This window comes from Spea bombifrons, chromosome 6 (genome assembly GCF_027358695.1).
Source record: "Spea bombifrons isolate aSpeBom1 chromosome 6, aSpeBom1.2.pri, whole genome shotgun sequence".
In the NCBI taxonomy this organism is placed as follows: Eukaryota; Metazoa; Chordata; class Amphibia; order Anura; family Pelobatidae; genus Spea; species Spea bombifrons.
The window spans coordinates 14481346-14497843 of record NC_071092.1 but is presented as its reverse complement, the minus strand read 5'-3'; the positions used below and the strand labels follow the sequence as shown (position 1 = coordinate 14497843).

General features: G+C 39.6%; 1 protein-coding gene across 2 annotated transcripts; it reads right to left on the bottom strand.

Annotated features, from left to right (window-relative positions):
* Positions 1-2124: 2124 nt before the first annotated feature.
* ALDH9A1 (aldehyde dehydrogenase 9 family member A1) lies at positions 2125-15418 on the bottom strand. Of its 2 annotated transcripts, none has more exons than XM_053469301.1 (12): positions 15346-15418; positions 13151-13336; positions 12036-12181; positions 9546-9675; positions 9038-9172; positions 7250-7446; positions 6623-6763; positions 4670-4858; positions 4164-4251; positions 3707-3848; positions 3007-3119; positions 2125-2633 (listed from the first exon to the last, which is right to left on the bottom strand). In XM_053469301.1, exons 2-12 carry the CDS (start codon positions 13326-13328, stop codon positions 2539-2541), a joined length of 1554 nt encoding a protein of 517 aa, XP_053325276.1. In that variant the 5' UTR covers positions 13329-13336; positions 15346-15418; the 3' UTR covers positions 2125-2538. The 2 variants fall into 2 exon arrangements, with proteins under 2 accessions (XP_053325276.1, XP_053325277.1); XM_053469302.1 differs by having other exon boundaries at positions 13151-13303; positions 15346-15362.
* Positions 15419-16498: the final 1080 nt, after the last annotated feature.

The window sequence follows — 16498 nt, the reverse complement described above, 5'->3', positions numbered from 1 at the left end:
CAAAAGGGTATGAAAAGTAAAAAAAAACAGCCTGGTCCTTAACACCTTCAGTCCCCTATGGACAGACCGGTACATCCAAAAAACGCATCAAGAATCCCCTAGGGACATATCCCTGCTGCTTCGTGCTACAGCCTGGACCCCCCCCCCCCTGACAGCAGAAGCCAGCATCCAAGCTATAAAGGTTTATTTTATGAGCAAGTTATACTGGCATGTTAAATGCCCATGGGGTGTCTAGTTTTGTTTGTTTAAAAAAAAAATATGGTTTGATTGGGTAAATCTAACTGACCAGATTTAAAGATGTTCAAATACATAGTTTGATGGGGTAAATGGAATTGGGGAGCTTCAAAGATGTTCCAAATAACACATGGGGCAGGATGATCACATGTCAAAAAAATCAGATTTGAAAAACGCACACTTCCAAAGTGTGGCCTTGCAGCCCCCAAACAACCACACAACTGATGCACAAGGGTATCACTGTATTCAAGAGATGTAGCTGAACGCATATTGGGTGACGTACACCAAAAGCTATAAATTCATGCCTGAAGGGTAAAAAAAAATAAGATCAACCATTGGCACGAAGGGGTTAAGGACACCAGAAGTTGAGGAATGCTTTGGTTTTTTAAGCTTAATGGTTAGATATTTCTCCCCATGATGCTGCATTTTCACAATCCTATTAACAGGTCTCATTTCACAGAGGAGCTATGAGTGCTGAACAAATGATGTGGTAAAATATCCCTGTACGGTATCATGTTATGGCCCGATTTTACTTTGTGATGTTGCTTTAACATAACATAACTTGTCTCTAGTGTGCTTTTCCTAACTTGCTAAGCGAAGTGCCTAAAAATTAATGAAACATAGCCTATATTTTATTTGTTTAACATACTAGAGGGCATCATTGTCTAAGTAGAACAGCATATGTAACTGAGTAAAAGAAGGATATTAAAAGGTCCTCATGTGATGGTTGCCAAATCAGTCCTATTTGGCATACAGTTTCTCTGTGAACTATGAATTCTATATTTGTTTTATTTGGGGGCCATTTTACAGTCAGTTGCGGAAATTAAGAGCCTGCTTCCCACGAAAAAAGACTGGGCTTAGCAACTTCCAAACAGCCCTCTACCTAAAGTGTATTTTTAACTCTACACAGACTTAATTGTTCTTTGTGTATTGTCTCTACCATTAATAAGTCAAAACATCCTGCAATCACCTGTAAGGTCTGTTCAGTGTTTTGAAGGGAGGTCCTTGCCAAAATGCACTAGCAACCCTGGAATCTATTTATGAAAGAGGAGTTCACATGATACTTGTAAGTTCAACCCCTTGAATTCACTATGCATTTTACAAATTTCTCTGCAAGAAAAGCTGGGCTAGCACTGCACAGTTTTGGTCAGTGCACTTTAAAAAAGAAAAAAAATCTACAGTTTCAATATACTTTATATACAGCCCTTCATAAAGTAAAGGGGATGCAGCGAGAAACTACAACTCTCCTGCCAACATCTTCTTTACAGAATGAGCCATTCTTAGGTACCCCTATTCTGCCATTTACCTACAACCAATATAATCCGACAGAAGGATGAGTGGAGAGAACCTTTAGAGGTTCGATACACAAATGCAGCCACTCACATGGATATTGTGAGCAGCATGTATGCACAGTCCCAGATCATAAAGATGCTTTCAGTTTTTCTTTTTAAACATTTTAAGTATATATATATATATAATAATGACAGCCTTTGCAAATAGATACAGGGCTGTTAACTCAAACACATTAATAACGTGTTCAAATGAGCAAAGTCATCCCAGTCCTTCAATCCATTAACCATCCTTTTAGGTCTGGCTCACCACCATTTGAAATACGAAGGCAGTAATCTTGGTTTGCTCTCACACTCCTGAGGTTCTGTTGCCCTCTCCATTGCTCCTCAACTAGTGGGAAGAACTGGCGTTTGCCACACTAGTATATAGTATTGAAGTGGAAAATGCTGATTTCATACAAAAAGCACATGTATGTAAGTATACAAACTACATTATACTTGCTGTGTTTTAGGCAAAATTTAGTTTATTTTCTTGCCAAGGTTTGGATCCCTAGATATAATTGTGAGATACATACAATATCACTACTAAAAAAACACAATCTTAAAGAAAGCAGAAGACTCACATTTAATATAGTATGGGTGCATACAAGTATAGATACAACACACAAACAACAGCACTGAAAAAAAGGGATGCAAATCCCTAGAAATCTTGATCAAGGTGGCATAAAAAACTCACCAGTTAAGTGCTGGATTGGCACAAATATGCCAAGTGTTCTGTTGTATTATATAAAAGTGGAAACATTTCTGCTAATTCTCTTTTTTATGACATTACTTCTTTATAAATTCTATATAGAATATACGAGAAGTTTATGCAAGCATCAAGAATTGTCTCACACTAGGAATGTTAACCAGAGACAGAAATTACATTTACAGGCTATACAAAGATCTTTCGTAAGCCTTTATAACCGTATTCGCAAATCATTCTAAAAGGCACTAATCAAAATGGTCTCCACAACTAAAAAACAGACTCCACATTTCCCATCTCCACACAGACAGTCTTCAGCTGGGAGTAATACTCTATTGCCACTTGTCCATTCTCTCTGCCAAAGCCTGCAAACACAGAAGGTAAAGTTAATTTTAAACACAGAAAAATGCCTATTTCTATTAGATGCAGATTATTGAGGGGCGCTGAACAACCCATAGTAAACCATTCTAATAGATGTAGAGGAGAAGCTGCAGCTTCTTTCCTGCTGTGCACTGCAAGAATTCTTCAATCAGCTAGTTGTGAGATAGTTTGGACCGCCAACCCCCAAGGCAGTTGCTGGGCCAGCACTGAAGCTGATGAGCAGAAAGTGTATTACTAGGGACCTCTCAGATACGATATGCATTGAAGTGCACTAATACCTACTGATAAGGGACTTGTAACTGTATAGTGTTGCTTCTAAAAATGAATTGCATGTCCTATGTTGAAAGGTGTGCTTACCAGACTTCTTGTAACCACCAAAGGGCATCTCCACGGGGCTCACATTGTAGTTGTTTATGAAGCACATTCCAGCCTGTAGGGCAGCCACAACTCTGTGTGCACGCTGAATATCCCTGTGGGAAGACCAGATTAGTCCACACTACCAAAATGTAACTATATAATGCAGGTCAGTCAATGTACATTACCGAGGGAAATGCTGTTGACACATTTAGGGAAGCGGAGATGCATCACAAGTTCTTACAGTCTATGTTTGTAACATTTCTGCCAGCTTTACATAAACCTTTGCAAAGTGAATGTATTTACTTGTTTTTTATGCTGTTTCAAAAGTAGTAAGTTTACATTGCTGGGCTATATCATTTTGGGAAGCTACAAATCCAATGTTGTGACATGAATAACAAAAAGTAAAGCTATATGCTATTTACATATAGACCTTAGAATACCATAGCTAAAATTCTTAAGCACTATGAACCACTATGCGTCATCAGTCACAGCTTGGATATGGCGTGGGAACCACCTCTGAAAAACTTGCCCATTCCTTGCAACATGCCTCCGATATTACAAATATTTTAATGTATGGGAGAAGATACTTGATATCATTTGAAAGACTGATAAACCAAATTTCATAGACAAATTGAATGTTTTTTGGTCTGCAGCTTCATTGTACATCATCTTCTATGAAGATACTGTAACCTGCTCAAACCTGGTAAAGACTCCTCCAGCCAAACCATAAGTTGTGTTGTTGGCCCTCTGCAAAACCTCTTCCTCGGAGCTGAAGGGCAGGATGGACATAACTGGTCCAAAGATTTCTTCTTTAACACAAGTCATGTCATCATTGCAGTTCCCTATTTGTCAAGACAAGAAGTTAGTTTCTAGGATGTAAACAATCAGGGTGAACCACAGCCCACGTATTGTGTTAAGCCATCACATACCAAAATTGTGCTTTACGTTAGAGCTCAATAATTACTTACCATCTATTGTGAATTTATCTGCCTGAGCTTATAGGAGGCAAACACTGGCAATGACATGCTCTCTATAAATAATTTAAAAAAGGGTATTTCTCTAACTTTTAGGGTGCAGTACCAGAAGTGACTTTGGAGGAAAAAAAAATGTATCAAATAATAAAGAAAGGTAGATATAGAAAGAAAAAGCAAACATACCTAACACGCAGGGGGTTATGAAATACCCTCCCTTCAGCTTAGGATCCTCTGGGGTGTACGGTTCCCCTCCAGTCAGGATTTGGGCACCCTAAATGATAATTATAGATAAAACATAATTTCTGGTTATATTATACTTAGCCTTCAATACAGATGAAATTGCATCAATATCTCTTAACTAATTTTTAACATGGCTTCTTAGGGTGTGTGAATGTGTGACAAACTCATGAAGCATTGAAAAACGCCTGATTAAGCAACTTTGAATGGCATCTCTTGTTCTTTACCTGCAATGTATACATTTTTGTCTTTTGATAAGCAGCTTATCAAAAGAAGAAAAATCTATACATTGCAGGTAAAGAACAAGAGACGCCATTCAAAGTTGCATGAATGTCTGTTTTTGCTTTTCCTTACTTTATATGTGAGGCAGAATTAGTGTGTTGCCAAGGATCAGTGTATTGGTAAATAAGGGTGAAAGAAGGGAATATACTCTTGGTGCGCGTATCCTATACCTGTTCACGAGCAGTTTTCAGGAAGCCAAGAACTTTTTCCATGTGGGGACGGTTAATGAGTGGCCCCATCCTGGTGTCTTCCAAGAGAGGATCTCCAATTTTAATTTTTTTAACCTTCTTCACCACAGTTTCTGTGAATTTCTCCAGGATGTCCCGATGAACAAAGACACGAGTCCCATTGCAACACACCTGCCAAGGGACAATCACATATAGTGTAAACTGTGATTGGTTGTCTAGAATGGTACATCAATAGCATAACTAAATGAATTAAATATATCTAATAGTTTGTGGTTTTTTTTTATGGCATTTAGTTTAACACCTTAAGGACCAGACTGTTTATTTTCTTTTTGTACCCTTTGTGACGGAGGCTGTTTTAACATTTTTGCAGTCCCCGTATTGAGCTGTAATTTACTTCTCTCTCATTTAGCGTACCCACACAAGTTATACATCATACGGACAAAGGTATTTGGAAACCCGACAATTACATTAAGAGGGACTTTTATGAATTTGCATTCTAAATACATAGACGTTCATATGCAGTTGTCACCCCTTTGCAGCTATAACAGCTTACACTCTTCTGAGGCTTTCCACAAGATTTTTGGAGTGTTTCTTTGTGAATTTTTCCAGTAGAGCATTTGTGATGTCGGACAAGAAGGCCTGACTCGCAATATCAGTTCCAGTTCATCCCAAAGGTGGTCAATAGGGTTGAGGTCAGGGCTCTGTGCGGGCCAAATCAAGATCTTCCACACCAAACTCATCCAAACATGTCTTTATGGACCTTGCCTTATCAGGCTGGAATAGGAATGGGCCTTCCCCAAACATTTTCCACAAAGTTGGAAGCATAGCATTGTCCAAATTGCCTGCTGTATGCTGAAGCGGCAGAAATTCCCACAGAAACACAACAAATTATTGTGGAAAGCCTTCCTGAAAAAGTGGAAGCTTTTATAGCGTTTTACCATTTCAAAGCCAGTTTCGTTTTTCAAACCTTGTAATCTTTTCCCTGTGTCCTATTTGGGACACCTCTAAAGCTGCCAAATTTAATATACCCCCCATCAAACTTTTTTTGTTATATTTTTGTACTTCAGGTACATTTACAGCTCTTCGTATCTGCCACTTCCAAACACCCCAATGTGTTCAGCAACATCTCCCGATACCACCCACTTATTGGTTTGTCAGGTTGTTTTGGGGCTAAAAGGCCACATTTGGGAGGTGCGCATTTTTTTGGCATCTGGTCAGTCTGTGCCCACATCCTATTTGGGACATCTTTGAACTGAGCGAATTAAAATTAACCCAAACGATACATTTTTGGGGGTATTTCAAATGCTAGTATCTTTACTGTTTCCATGTTAAGATTTTTTGGACAACAGTGCTAATCTTAGCACTTGCTTATAAAGATACTTTCCTTTTATATTTTTGGAGATTTTTTAAAATATTTTGTTGGAATTGGATTGGCCCCCTGATGGTGACATTATTGGATAATTATTTTTACATGGTTCCAGATTTGTATTCATTTATTTCCCTTAAATCTGACTAGAAAGCTGGGCTCCATTGACTTGCATGGTTGAATTAACCATTCAGGGAAGGTCTGGAGAGAGCCTCTTGGAAATTAATTTTAAATGGGAGCCACTATCGTTGATCACTCTTCTTAATCAGGCATCTGCTGCCATATTGTATACGACACCCCAGGGAGGGATCACACAACCTTTAATAACTTTCTAAGCTTATTTAATGCCATGACATGCCACTGGTTAATTGTTTTTTTTAAAAGTGTATTGTTATATATGAACACACCACTGGTGGCAGTTTAATATTTTGATGGATGTCACCATGTCATAAGTATTAACACATGTATTAGTACACAAATATCTTAAGTGTACTGCATTCATATAATTATCATTTTTGTTTTTGCAGTCCTAGTATCCACGTGTTAGGTTAGGTGATCATAACATTTACCTGGCCCTGAGTAAGGAAATTTGCCATCATGGCTCCGTTCACAGCATTCTCCAAGTCACTGTCTGGGAAGATGATGAGTGGAGACTTCCCTCCTAACTCCAAAGTCACCGGTTTTATTCCTTTAGATGCCATTTCCATGATCTGGGCAAAAAACACATGGGCACTGTTTTAATGCTTGTTCTGATTAAAACAGTTACTCTAAAAAAATACACTTGTAAAGTCACTTTAGATTTCAAGTGGGGGACTGGGCAGGCAAATAAATTTCAATACAAACAAATGTAAAGCTATGCATTATAGGAAAAAATAATAATACAAGATATACTTTAAACAGCATCTCCCTGGGAAAAAACTACTAACAAAGATTTAGGAAAAATTGCAGACTTAGCAACAGTGGGCATGCATTGACAGGAGGAGGATATTATCTTGCCTTTTTCAATGATAAGAATTGCATGCAGTTCTGGCACTGGCCCTTATAAAAGGACATAATGTTGGAACAAAAGGATTATGTTGCAGTGGGGCAAAGGCTACCGCAACCAAAGGAATTATTGCACAACCTTTTATTCTTTATACGTAATCTCCAACACGATGCACATACACATTTGCATCACCTCGTAATAATGTAGTTACCTTGGAGCCAGTAGGGACACTTCCAGTAAAGGACACTTTAGCCACATCAGGGTGCTTGCAAAGGAACTCCCCTGTGGCTGCTCCTCCTTGGACTACATTGAAGAGTCCAGCAGGGACACCTGCTTCAACAAAGATCTCAGCCAGCAGAACCACACTGACGGGAGTGAAAGGGGATGGCTTGTAAACCATGGCATTACCTAGAAAAAAAAAATACAGTATAAAAACCAATATATACAGTAGTGCTTTCAACAGCTAATTTTTAGTGAAGGTTCCATTGATTTCTTGCTGCTAGAAATTTAGGATTCCTGGTCAGCATCCCTTCAAACCTACAAGTGTAATGCCAAACTGTTGGGTAGTTTCTGTAATCAAACTGCAGCAAATATTTTTTCTTTTCATTTTTCCCCATGGCATTATGAGAACTTTCATCGGATCCAAACACTGAACAGATTGGCACCAAAAAGAAGGGCTAGGTTGGTTTGGGGGGGCTAAGAAAAAAAAGTAGTAGTAAAGAGCTAGTGGATCCAGAGATACTCATGTTGGGGGGGGGGGGAACACACACCAGGTTGGCTGCACATGTATTAGATGTGACCCAGACCTGTGAATCACTCCTTCTGGCTGTGAAGATTTCATTCGAGGTAACCCCTACAAATCACTACTCTAGCACTGCTGGGTTGTTTTTTTTTAAACCTTACCTAGTGTACAATAATATTGTATAAGAAGAGATTTAAAAAAATAAATTGGGGTCACAAAAGACACCCTAAAACTTCCAGAAGGAGGCATAACCTTTGCCCCTATAATTTTCACAACCCCCTGTGCTTGGGGTAATAAATGCCAAATGTCATATAGCACAATTCTATACGTTAAGTCCTGTAGAGCTCTGGAATGCACTACCTATGGAGGCGATAACCTTGAGTACTGGGGTGGGGGTGGGCGCTTAAGAATAAACTGTGGATTTTGCTTGAATGGTTTTACTGCCCGTGTAATACATGTGTTTTATGCTTCTCCCTTGTACCATGTGATTAAATGCAGCCGGGAGGAGGTGCGGTTAGCGGCGGGGGTTGTCTGTGTCCATCGCGCAGACCTTCTCCGGCTGTCAGAGATCAGAGTTCCCCCGCCGATAGCCGCACCTCCTCCCGGCTGCAGCGGAAGTTGTCTACGCGAATCGCGTAGAGCTCTACACACTGCCCGGACTACGCACTGGGGACTCAGAAGCTCCGGTAAGTTTGGAGGAGGGAGGGGGAGGGAGTGTTAAATGGGGGTCATAAGGCATTTCTGGAGGCAGAGTGCTCTGTGAAATGCCTTTTAACCCCCTTAATGCCACTCTGCCTCCTGAAATGCCTTATACCTCCCTATATGCCACTCTGCCCCATAATATGCCTTTTAACCACCTAAATGCCAGAGTGGCATAAGGCAATTCTGGAAGCAGAGTGGCATATAGAGGATTAAAAGGCATATCATGGGGCACAGTGGCATATAGGGAGTAAAAGGCATTTCTGGGGCAGAGTGGCAAGCCAGGGGGCAGATGTGCAAAACTTGGGGGGTCTGGTTCAAAAAAAATAAAAAAAAACAGCTTTTATTGAAAAAAAAAATAAAAAAAAAAAGTTCACAGTTTACATGAATTAACATTTACTGGTAAAACGTTTTTCCTATATGGTCATCTTATATCCAGGCTCTTTTTTTCATAAGTTAATATTCAGATTTTGGGGGGTCGTCTTATAATCTGGGTCGTCTTATAATCGAACAAATACGGTAATTGAATTCAACCTCGAGTAAAAACTGTATACGTACCACATGCAAGGGCAGGTCCCGATTTCCAACAAGCAATCTGGAAGGGGTAATTCCATGCTCCAATACCTGCACACACACCAAGAGGCTCCCTCCTTGTGTAAGCAAATGATCCCCCTGGGAGCTGAACATGTTGACCTGAAAAGAGACAGGTTTTTGACACATCAAGGTGGTTCTCTCTTCTAAAATCACGATGAAGTCAACAACCAAGTACGATACCTTGGAACTTCCGAGGACAGACAACCCAGAGCTTCCCCTCGAGTCAGTAACTTTGTGATGGGACAAGGCTGTACTAGGAACATTTTATAGCTGTACCGTGGATGTGGTTAGCCCCAAGTAGCATTAAAACATATTCCTACAATATACATAACCACATTTCTTTGTCATACTAAATAAATTTAGTTTCTTTGCACTACAATGTGGGCTCTTAAAACTACAAGAATGAGCAACTCTTCAGCCACAATTTCAAGATACAAAAAGGAGACCCCAGAAGCAATTCATGGCAATTTACCCGACATAGATCCAGCAAGTCCGGCGTAATATTCTAGAGTCATCCATGAAATTTCCACATCCACTCTGGCTTCAAAAATTGATTTACCATTGTTTATAGTTTCAACAGTAGCAATCTCTTCTCCACGTTCCTAAGAGAAAGCAAAAGGTTGCATTGTTAAGCAAAAAGTATAATATCAATGTATTTTCCCAGTGAATTGGACACTGCATGCTTCACTTTAGGTAGTGTCATATCATATTTAAATGGACTTTACAAATTTACTATCATTATCATCATCATCTTTTATTTACACGACACTAGTCATTTATGCAGTGCTCCTTACAGTACATACATTTGACAGGTATGAAAACCTTATTTCAGATGGATTAATGCAATTTCCAAGGAGATGAGAGTCAAATGCTTTATTAACACACGGAAATACGTTAACACCACCTTAGACCAACAGATTCGTAATCGACACACCGAATGGTATAATATGCTGGCTACACAAGGGACATCTTATAGTGCCCTAGGGGTGACTGAGGGAAATCAAAATATAAATTATAGTATACGCACTGCACCACATGGGACATCAGACAACAAGTCGATCTGGGTTAGAGTTTAATATGATTTTGTTTTAGTTACATGATTTGTGTTTTAAGAATGGGGATACTCTGTAGACCTCGACAATGGATGAAAAACCGCATTTCCAAAAAGTAGTCCTGGTGGAGGTGGGTGATGGCTCTACTATTTGTCTTTGGACGGTGCCTGTTCATGTCAGCCTATGGCATGGTTGCGTAGGAGGGGACGTGGTGCCTCACCAAGGAAACTCTACAGATTCAATATGAGCCGTCTACAATGCCAGTGACTGTAATATTGTACTCATTGTTGCATGGTCGATTCTAGGGATTCACCGATATATCGGTGGCCGAAATATATCGGCCGAAAAGCGCATTATCGGCAAAATGCCGGAAAAAAAGAATTACGGCAGAAAATAATCTGCAGGGGCCAGGTGGCTTACCTGTGCGTTGACCGCACAGTGTGCGAGCGGCGTCTCTTTTACCGGCCAGGAAAAGCAGGAAACCAGCGGAGTCACATGAATGCACGTCACATGACTCTGCTCCGTTCCTTCTTCCCCTGGGGGTGGGGCAAGAGAAGTCGTTCGTACAAAGAGCGAGACAGGGAGGGAAACAGCAGGGCCCCTGCAGAAGTCTGCGAGTGAGAGATGTGCAGTTCAGGCAAGGGGGTGGGGGAGGGTGTATGATGTGATTAAGGGAATTAATGAGTATCTGTGAATGAATGAGTATATGAATGAGTGAAAGACCGTTCCAATCCAGTTTATAGTCAAAAGCTCTTAACTTAATTCCAGCCATGTACCTTTTGGTAGTGTATGAAAAGCTACAGCTGAACAAAAAAAAACATTTTTAAAATAGTTAAAATAGACTTTTTCTAATTCTAAAAAAGGATCACTGTAAAAAATGGACTTTCTCCTCTAATTTAGTTAATGGCTCACTGAACACTCTTTAGCAACGCCATGCACATTGGCCTCTAAAACAAAGAGGGAGTTTATTGTATTCCATACAATCCACTCTTATAAAAGATTATCTCTTGCGTGTGTTAGAGCCAAATACACTGCAAGCTACTATGTTAAGGAAGAACTTGCCAAAAGTTACTTGGAACATATAAAAAAAAAAAAAAAAAATAAAAAAAAAAAAAAAACACCCCAATGGGATATTACAAGTCATCCTGTTCCATGGTATTGTTCAGTGCTGTACAATGCCTATATATTAAACATAGATTACCGAATATTAGATACATAAGACTTACAGCAGGAGTGAGGCTAGGTAAGCTAACCTGGATGATGAGGATTTTTTTTGTGAAGGACTAAGGAAATGGGGTAAAAAAGGTAGTATATGTACAGGACATGTACAAATAAGCGCACAGAGAGAGAGAGACAAAGATCAGAGGAACAGGACTGAATAGGTGTGTATTCAGAGATGTGTAGGGAAGCCAAGCCTGGAAGCAGCATTCATGATGGACTGTAATGGGACACAACTGATATGACCAACTAAGAGTTAGAAAGGGGCAAATATAAAAACATTTTGTTTTCTTAGATGTACAATGTCATTTTTTTGCAACAGAGTAAATGAGAGATCAGAGTCAATGGTGATGCAAAGCCAATGCGCGGAGGCAGTTGAATGAATTTTAGGCTTGAGGATGAAAAGAAGATCAGTTTTGGAGAAACCAAGGTGTGAAAAAGGGAACTGAAGGTACGGAAGAGGTGTTAAAAATGATGAGAAGTAGGTTAAGAGAAGAATATAAACATAGCATGAATTTATAGTGCAAGAAGTCTTTCTCTTGCTAGTTTCAGCAGTATAGATGCAGTGTCCAATATCTGGTTTGTGGAATTTGAGCATTTGGGCTACTTTCTCAAGAAAAAAAATAGCTAGGTTTGAGCAAGAGACATTTTATATGGGAGAGAGAAGATGTAGTAAACCCCAATGATTTTACCCTTATGATACGGGCTGCCTCCAACATAATACGGCTCCGTTCCATTCCGGATTTCTGGCTCCATATTTTGAAGGCTGACTTGGCACTTTGAATAGCTTCATGGACCTCTTTCTCTCCAGAACAGTCAAATGTTGCAATGACACGTCCTACAACAGGGGGGGGGGGGGGATAAAAAAAAAAAAAAAAAAAATCAGCAAAATCCAACAACCACTGTAATTCATTAACTAAAAACTTACCAAGAACCCCCCCCCCCACACACACACACACACCCAGGTCAGACGCCAGACTCCGTAATAATAGTATTAGCAATGCGCATAACCGAGTAACAGTATTGCAGCTCAACCTGTATTTATTTAGAAACAGCTACTGCGTAAGGTGACCAGTACACTGCTGTACTATTTGGGAGCATAACAGCCAAAAGAAAAAATACAATCATTTACTGGCTACTTTCCTCCCCTGTTTGTGTTTTTTTTTATGCACTGGCAGGCTGTGATTTAAAAAAAAAACAACAAGTCATTATGTAATGCAACAATGAAATAATAGTTCACCTTGAGGGCCTGGTTAAATATCTTGTATATTCACATAAAACTGTTTCCGTATTAAATTCCCCCATTGGTGTAAGAATGCAAAGAATTTAAATTATTAAAATTGCCACATAAGCGGAAACAGTACATTCCTCTAAAGCATGGATCTGGTAGCAACATTTTTTTTTTTTTTTTTTTTTTAATTAAATATTTGACATGCATCCAGTATCTGCAAAAAGAAATAAAAAAAAAAAATTCCATGTGTCTGCCAGAGGTTGCGCAACTTACTTTTACACTATTTGTGCTCCATAAGCAACTACACAACTGTGAGGCTTAAAGGTCAGAATACCTTAGGAGATAGACATTTTGACATCAATCTAACTGCAAAAATCCTTGTATATAAAACAATAAATGTAAGTCAGCATTTCTAAACCTTTAAAGACCTGCTTCTAAGGTTAACGTAACATAAAGTCAAAAAATAGTGAAACCATAGTGACCATTTTTCCCGGATAATCTCACAGAATTGGATCAAATGCATATTCAATACATGCTGCACTCCAAATGAAACGCAGTCATATTGTTGTTGCTTACCTGTGGATGGCTCATAGGCCTGCTCTTGTCCAACTGAGTCTATAGGCTGTACTCGTTTTCCTCCTCTGTAATTGAGAGGCTGGGCATTTTGGAAGGTCCCGGTACTGATGGAACGGCTCATAACGAATCTGATGTTTGGGATCAACAGACGTGCTAGAGGACCAAACTGGAGATTCATTCACTCGCCTGCAGAATAAATATTCACTCAGAGAACGTATTGATTTATTAATAAACCTTTACACTTCGTCTAGCCAACTGCCCCATAAGTCAGAAGGCAAACTTTCAGCTGTTTTTTTTTTTTTTTGAAGGAGCTTTAGTGGGTCCGTTGCATGGATAATTGTTCTTGGGGTACCACGTAAGGTGAACACTACATTGCAGCACTACATTTGGAAAAGTAACAGCCAAAGAAAACAAATACCGTACAATTATTTACTGGCTACTTTCCTCCCTCCATAATTCAATTATTCTTGTACTTTGCATTTAGACAAAAATATATATATATATCACATGGCATGTACATTGGGTGGGAGGAAGGTCTGTGAGCTGACCCTGTGCTAGCTCCATTAACTGTGGCCTATCCTCTTCTCCATCACATGACACCCTGTTCTACAGCCCAGGGCTCTTTAAAGGACGTGTCAGCAACCTAAAGAGTTGGGCTAGAGAACTGTTTATAAAGTGCAATTCTGTATTCTATAATACCAGCAAAGGGCGGAGGTCTGTAAACTGCACCTTTTCTGCACCTCCTCATGTACTGCATGTGTGCTTATGAGTTTTTCACAACAATTTTCTTGATTGAACATGTTAATTACCGTAATCAGGATAGATAAGGCATGTATGCGCTGAAAACACACCCTCGAGCTAGGGCCCTGAAAATTGGTTTTGTTGGTGGGAGAGGTGGAATTACTTTTTGCTGCCATCTCCCCAAAGACTTCAGTGGCTTCTCTCTTTGGAGGGGTACCAATAAGGTGCAATTGCAGTTAATCTGCATATATTTTAGCCAGGGAGGGAAGAATAAAACATGGTCTGCTCTGTCTCTTCTGCACGATCGGCCCTCGAATCAACGTCTCTGGGAGTTCAGCAGCAAGGGGGATAGTTTTAATTATCACAAAAACCTTGTAATTGCGGCTGTTTAGGAAACACAGTTCTGGTACACCGTATATATGTGATCTTTTCAATGATCTTATGGAACAGCCCACAGTCAGGAGAACAACAGCTTGTAGAAAAGATCTTTAAATAACCCCTATTTCTTCTATAACACAATGTTTGTAACCCAACATAAAGAGTCATTTAAAAGTGCCAGATATGGGCATCACAGCTCTAAATCAGTGCCTGCAAAGAATAACTGATTCATCTAGAACGTGAAGAGGTTAATATTTTGGCAAAGCATAGAGAAAGGCTTGCACGAAAAGAGGACATATCTGGTTCTGTTTTTTATCTCGTGAAGCTAGACTGTTTCAGGCTTTCCTGACTGGGGTTACCATTTCGGTCATTTTTTTTTCCAGGACCCATCAAAGTTTTGCATGTTGTTGACCAGCACCAGAACTACCCTGCAGGATGTCGCAGAAGGAAATCAATTAATCTAGTTTATACACTGCCTTAATACGGAGAAGCACTTTATATGTGATGACCAGCAAAGTGTTATATACATACACACACACACATTATATATATATATATATATATATATATATATATATACATATATACACACACACACACACAGGGAATAACAGAACAATATGGTATTACTATCCCTAGATCTCAGAATCCTAAGTAAATATGCTAAGTATAAGATACTGTGGGGCCACTCAAAGCATACCACTCACTGTCACATTTGCACAAGACCAACATTCATTAGTATCTATAACATTATAATTAAAGGGATTATAACCGTTTGAGTTTGAAAACTAATCGGAGGTCTCGGGGTACTAATACTTTACAGAAGCACCTAACGATCCTGCTCTGCAGCTGCCAAATCCGCAAAGCGACAATCTAATAAGAATGAGGGAAAGGCTTCAGGGGTTAAACCAGGTGTCAAACACGCCTACGGCAGCGTTCTATGTTCTGTACACATTTAACACGCATTCCAATACACCAGCCGCGTAATCAGCAGGCGCTGCGTACCCCTAAGCGCATTCTGTAATAGCACAACGCAAACAATATAAACATAACGTAAATATTGACTATTTTCTTACTGTGACGCCGCAGCTTCCTCTGGATCTGCACTTTAACGATGGGCAGGAGTAAGTATAAATGTCTGTATTTAAGACCGCCTACTTTTTGTCCCCGCCCATATTTCTGCCCCTTTCCTTGTCCTGTTGTGTTGAAGACCTTTTGAGTCTTATGTAATATAGTTTGTGAAAGATCACCCCATATGTTTGCATTTGTTTTGACGTTGTTTCCTTTCACATTTAAAAAAAACCCCTCAGATATAGGTAGTTTCATGTTGCCATAAATCGGGAGATCATTAATAAAGAGACTCCAAATGTTAACATTTACAACGCTCTTCAGGTATACCTATGAACATTCTAACCCTTAGGGCAGATCTGTAAAAAGGCTCAGGTAAAAGGCCACATTTAGGACATGCGCAAATCTGTTTTCCAACTTGTAATTTGGTCGTGCTGAAAATTCTGTAGTATTTGGGACATCTTTGAAGCCTGTCAATTCAGTTTACCCCATCAATCCATGTATGTTTGAAAACAAGGCAACCCAGGGTAAAAAAAAATGCTAGTATTTTAACTCTTTCCAAGCATTAATTCTACTATCAGCTGTTTTTAAGGTTTGTGGTAATAGGTGTTTTTGTCACACAACACCCCAATATGTTTTCAGTATCAACATCTCCTGAGTACAGTGATACCCCAATGTTTAGTTGTTTGGGGGGTAATAGGCTGCATTTGGGACATGTGTAAATCATTTTTTCAGTTTGGAATATTGACACGTGGCCATTCTGCCCTCATATCCTATCTGGGGAATCTTCGAAGCTGGACAATTCAGTTCACCCCCCATCAAACCATATATATGTTTGAAAACTATACACCCAAGAGATTTGAAATGCTGGTACTTTAACACCTTTCCATTCACACATTTTTACCGCCAGCCTTTGTCAAAGTTTGCAGTAGTACTTTTTTGTGTGCTTTTTCACACCCATTGCAATTCAGGAATGAATTTACAGCCACTGGTATATGCCAAAGCCAAACAACAACCCGATATGTATTCAGCAACATCTCCTGAGTACAGTGATCCACGCATAGGTTTGTTGGGTTGTTTTGGGGCGAAAAGGCCACATTTGTGAGGTGCCCTTTTTTTATTTTTTTGGGGGGAAATTTTGACATATGGTCAGTCTGTGCA

Bases quoted from the DNA above. Each gene is read 5' to 3' on its own strand.
- ALDH9A1 (XM_053469301.1), bottom strand. From the start codon at position 13,328: ATGAATCTCCAGTTTGGTCCTCTAGCACGTCTGTTGATCCCAAACATC. The intron at 12,182-13,150 runs GTAAGCAACAAC...CCCCTGTTGTAG, and splicing joins GGCCTATGAGCCATCCACAG to GACGTGTCATTGCAACATTT. The intron at 3,849-4,163 runs GTATGTTTGCTT...CTTGACAAATAG, and splicing joins CATAACCCCCTGCGTGTTAG to GGAACTGCAATGATGACATG.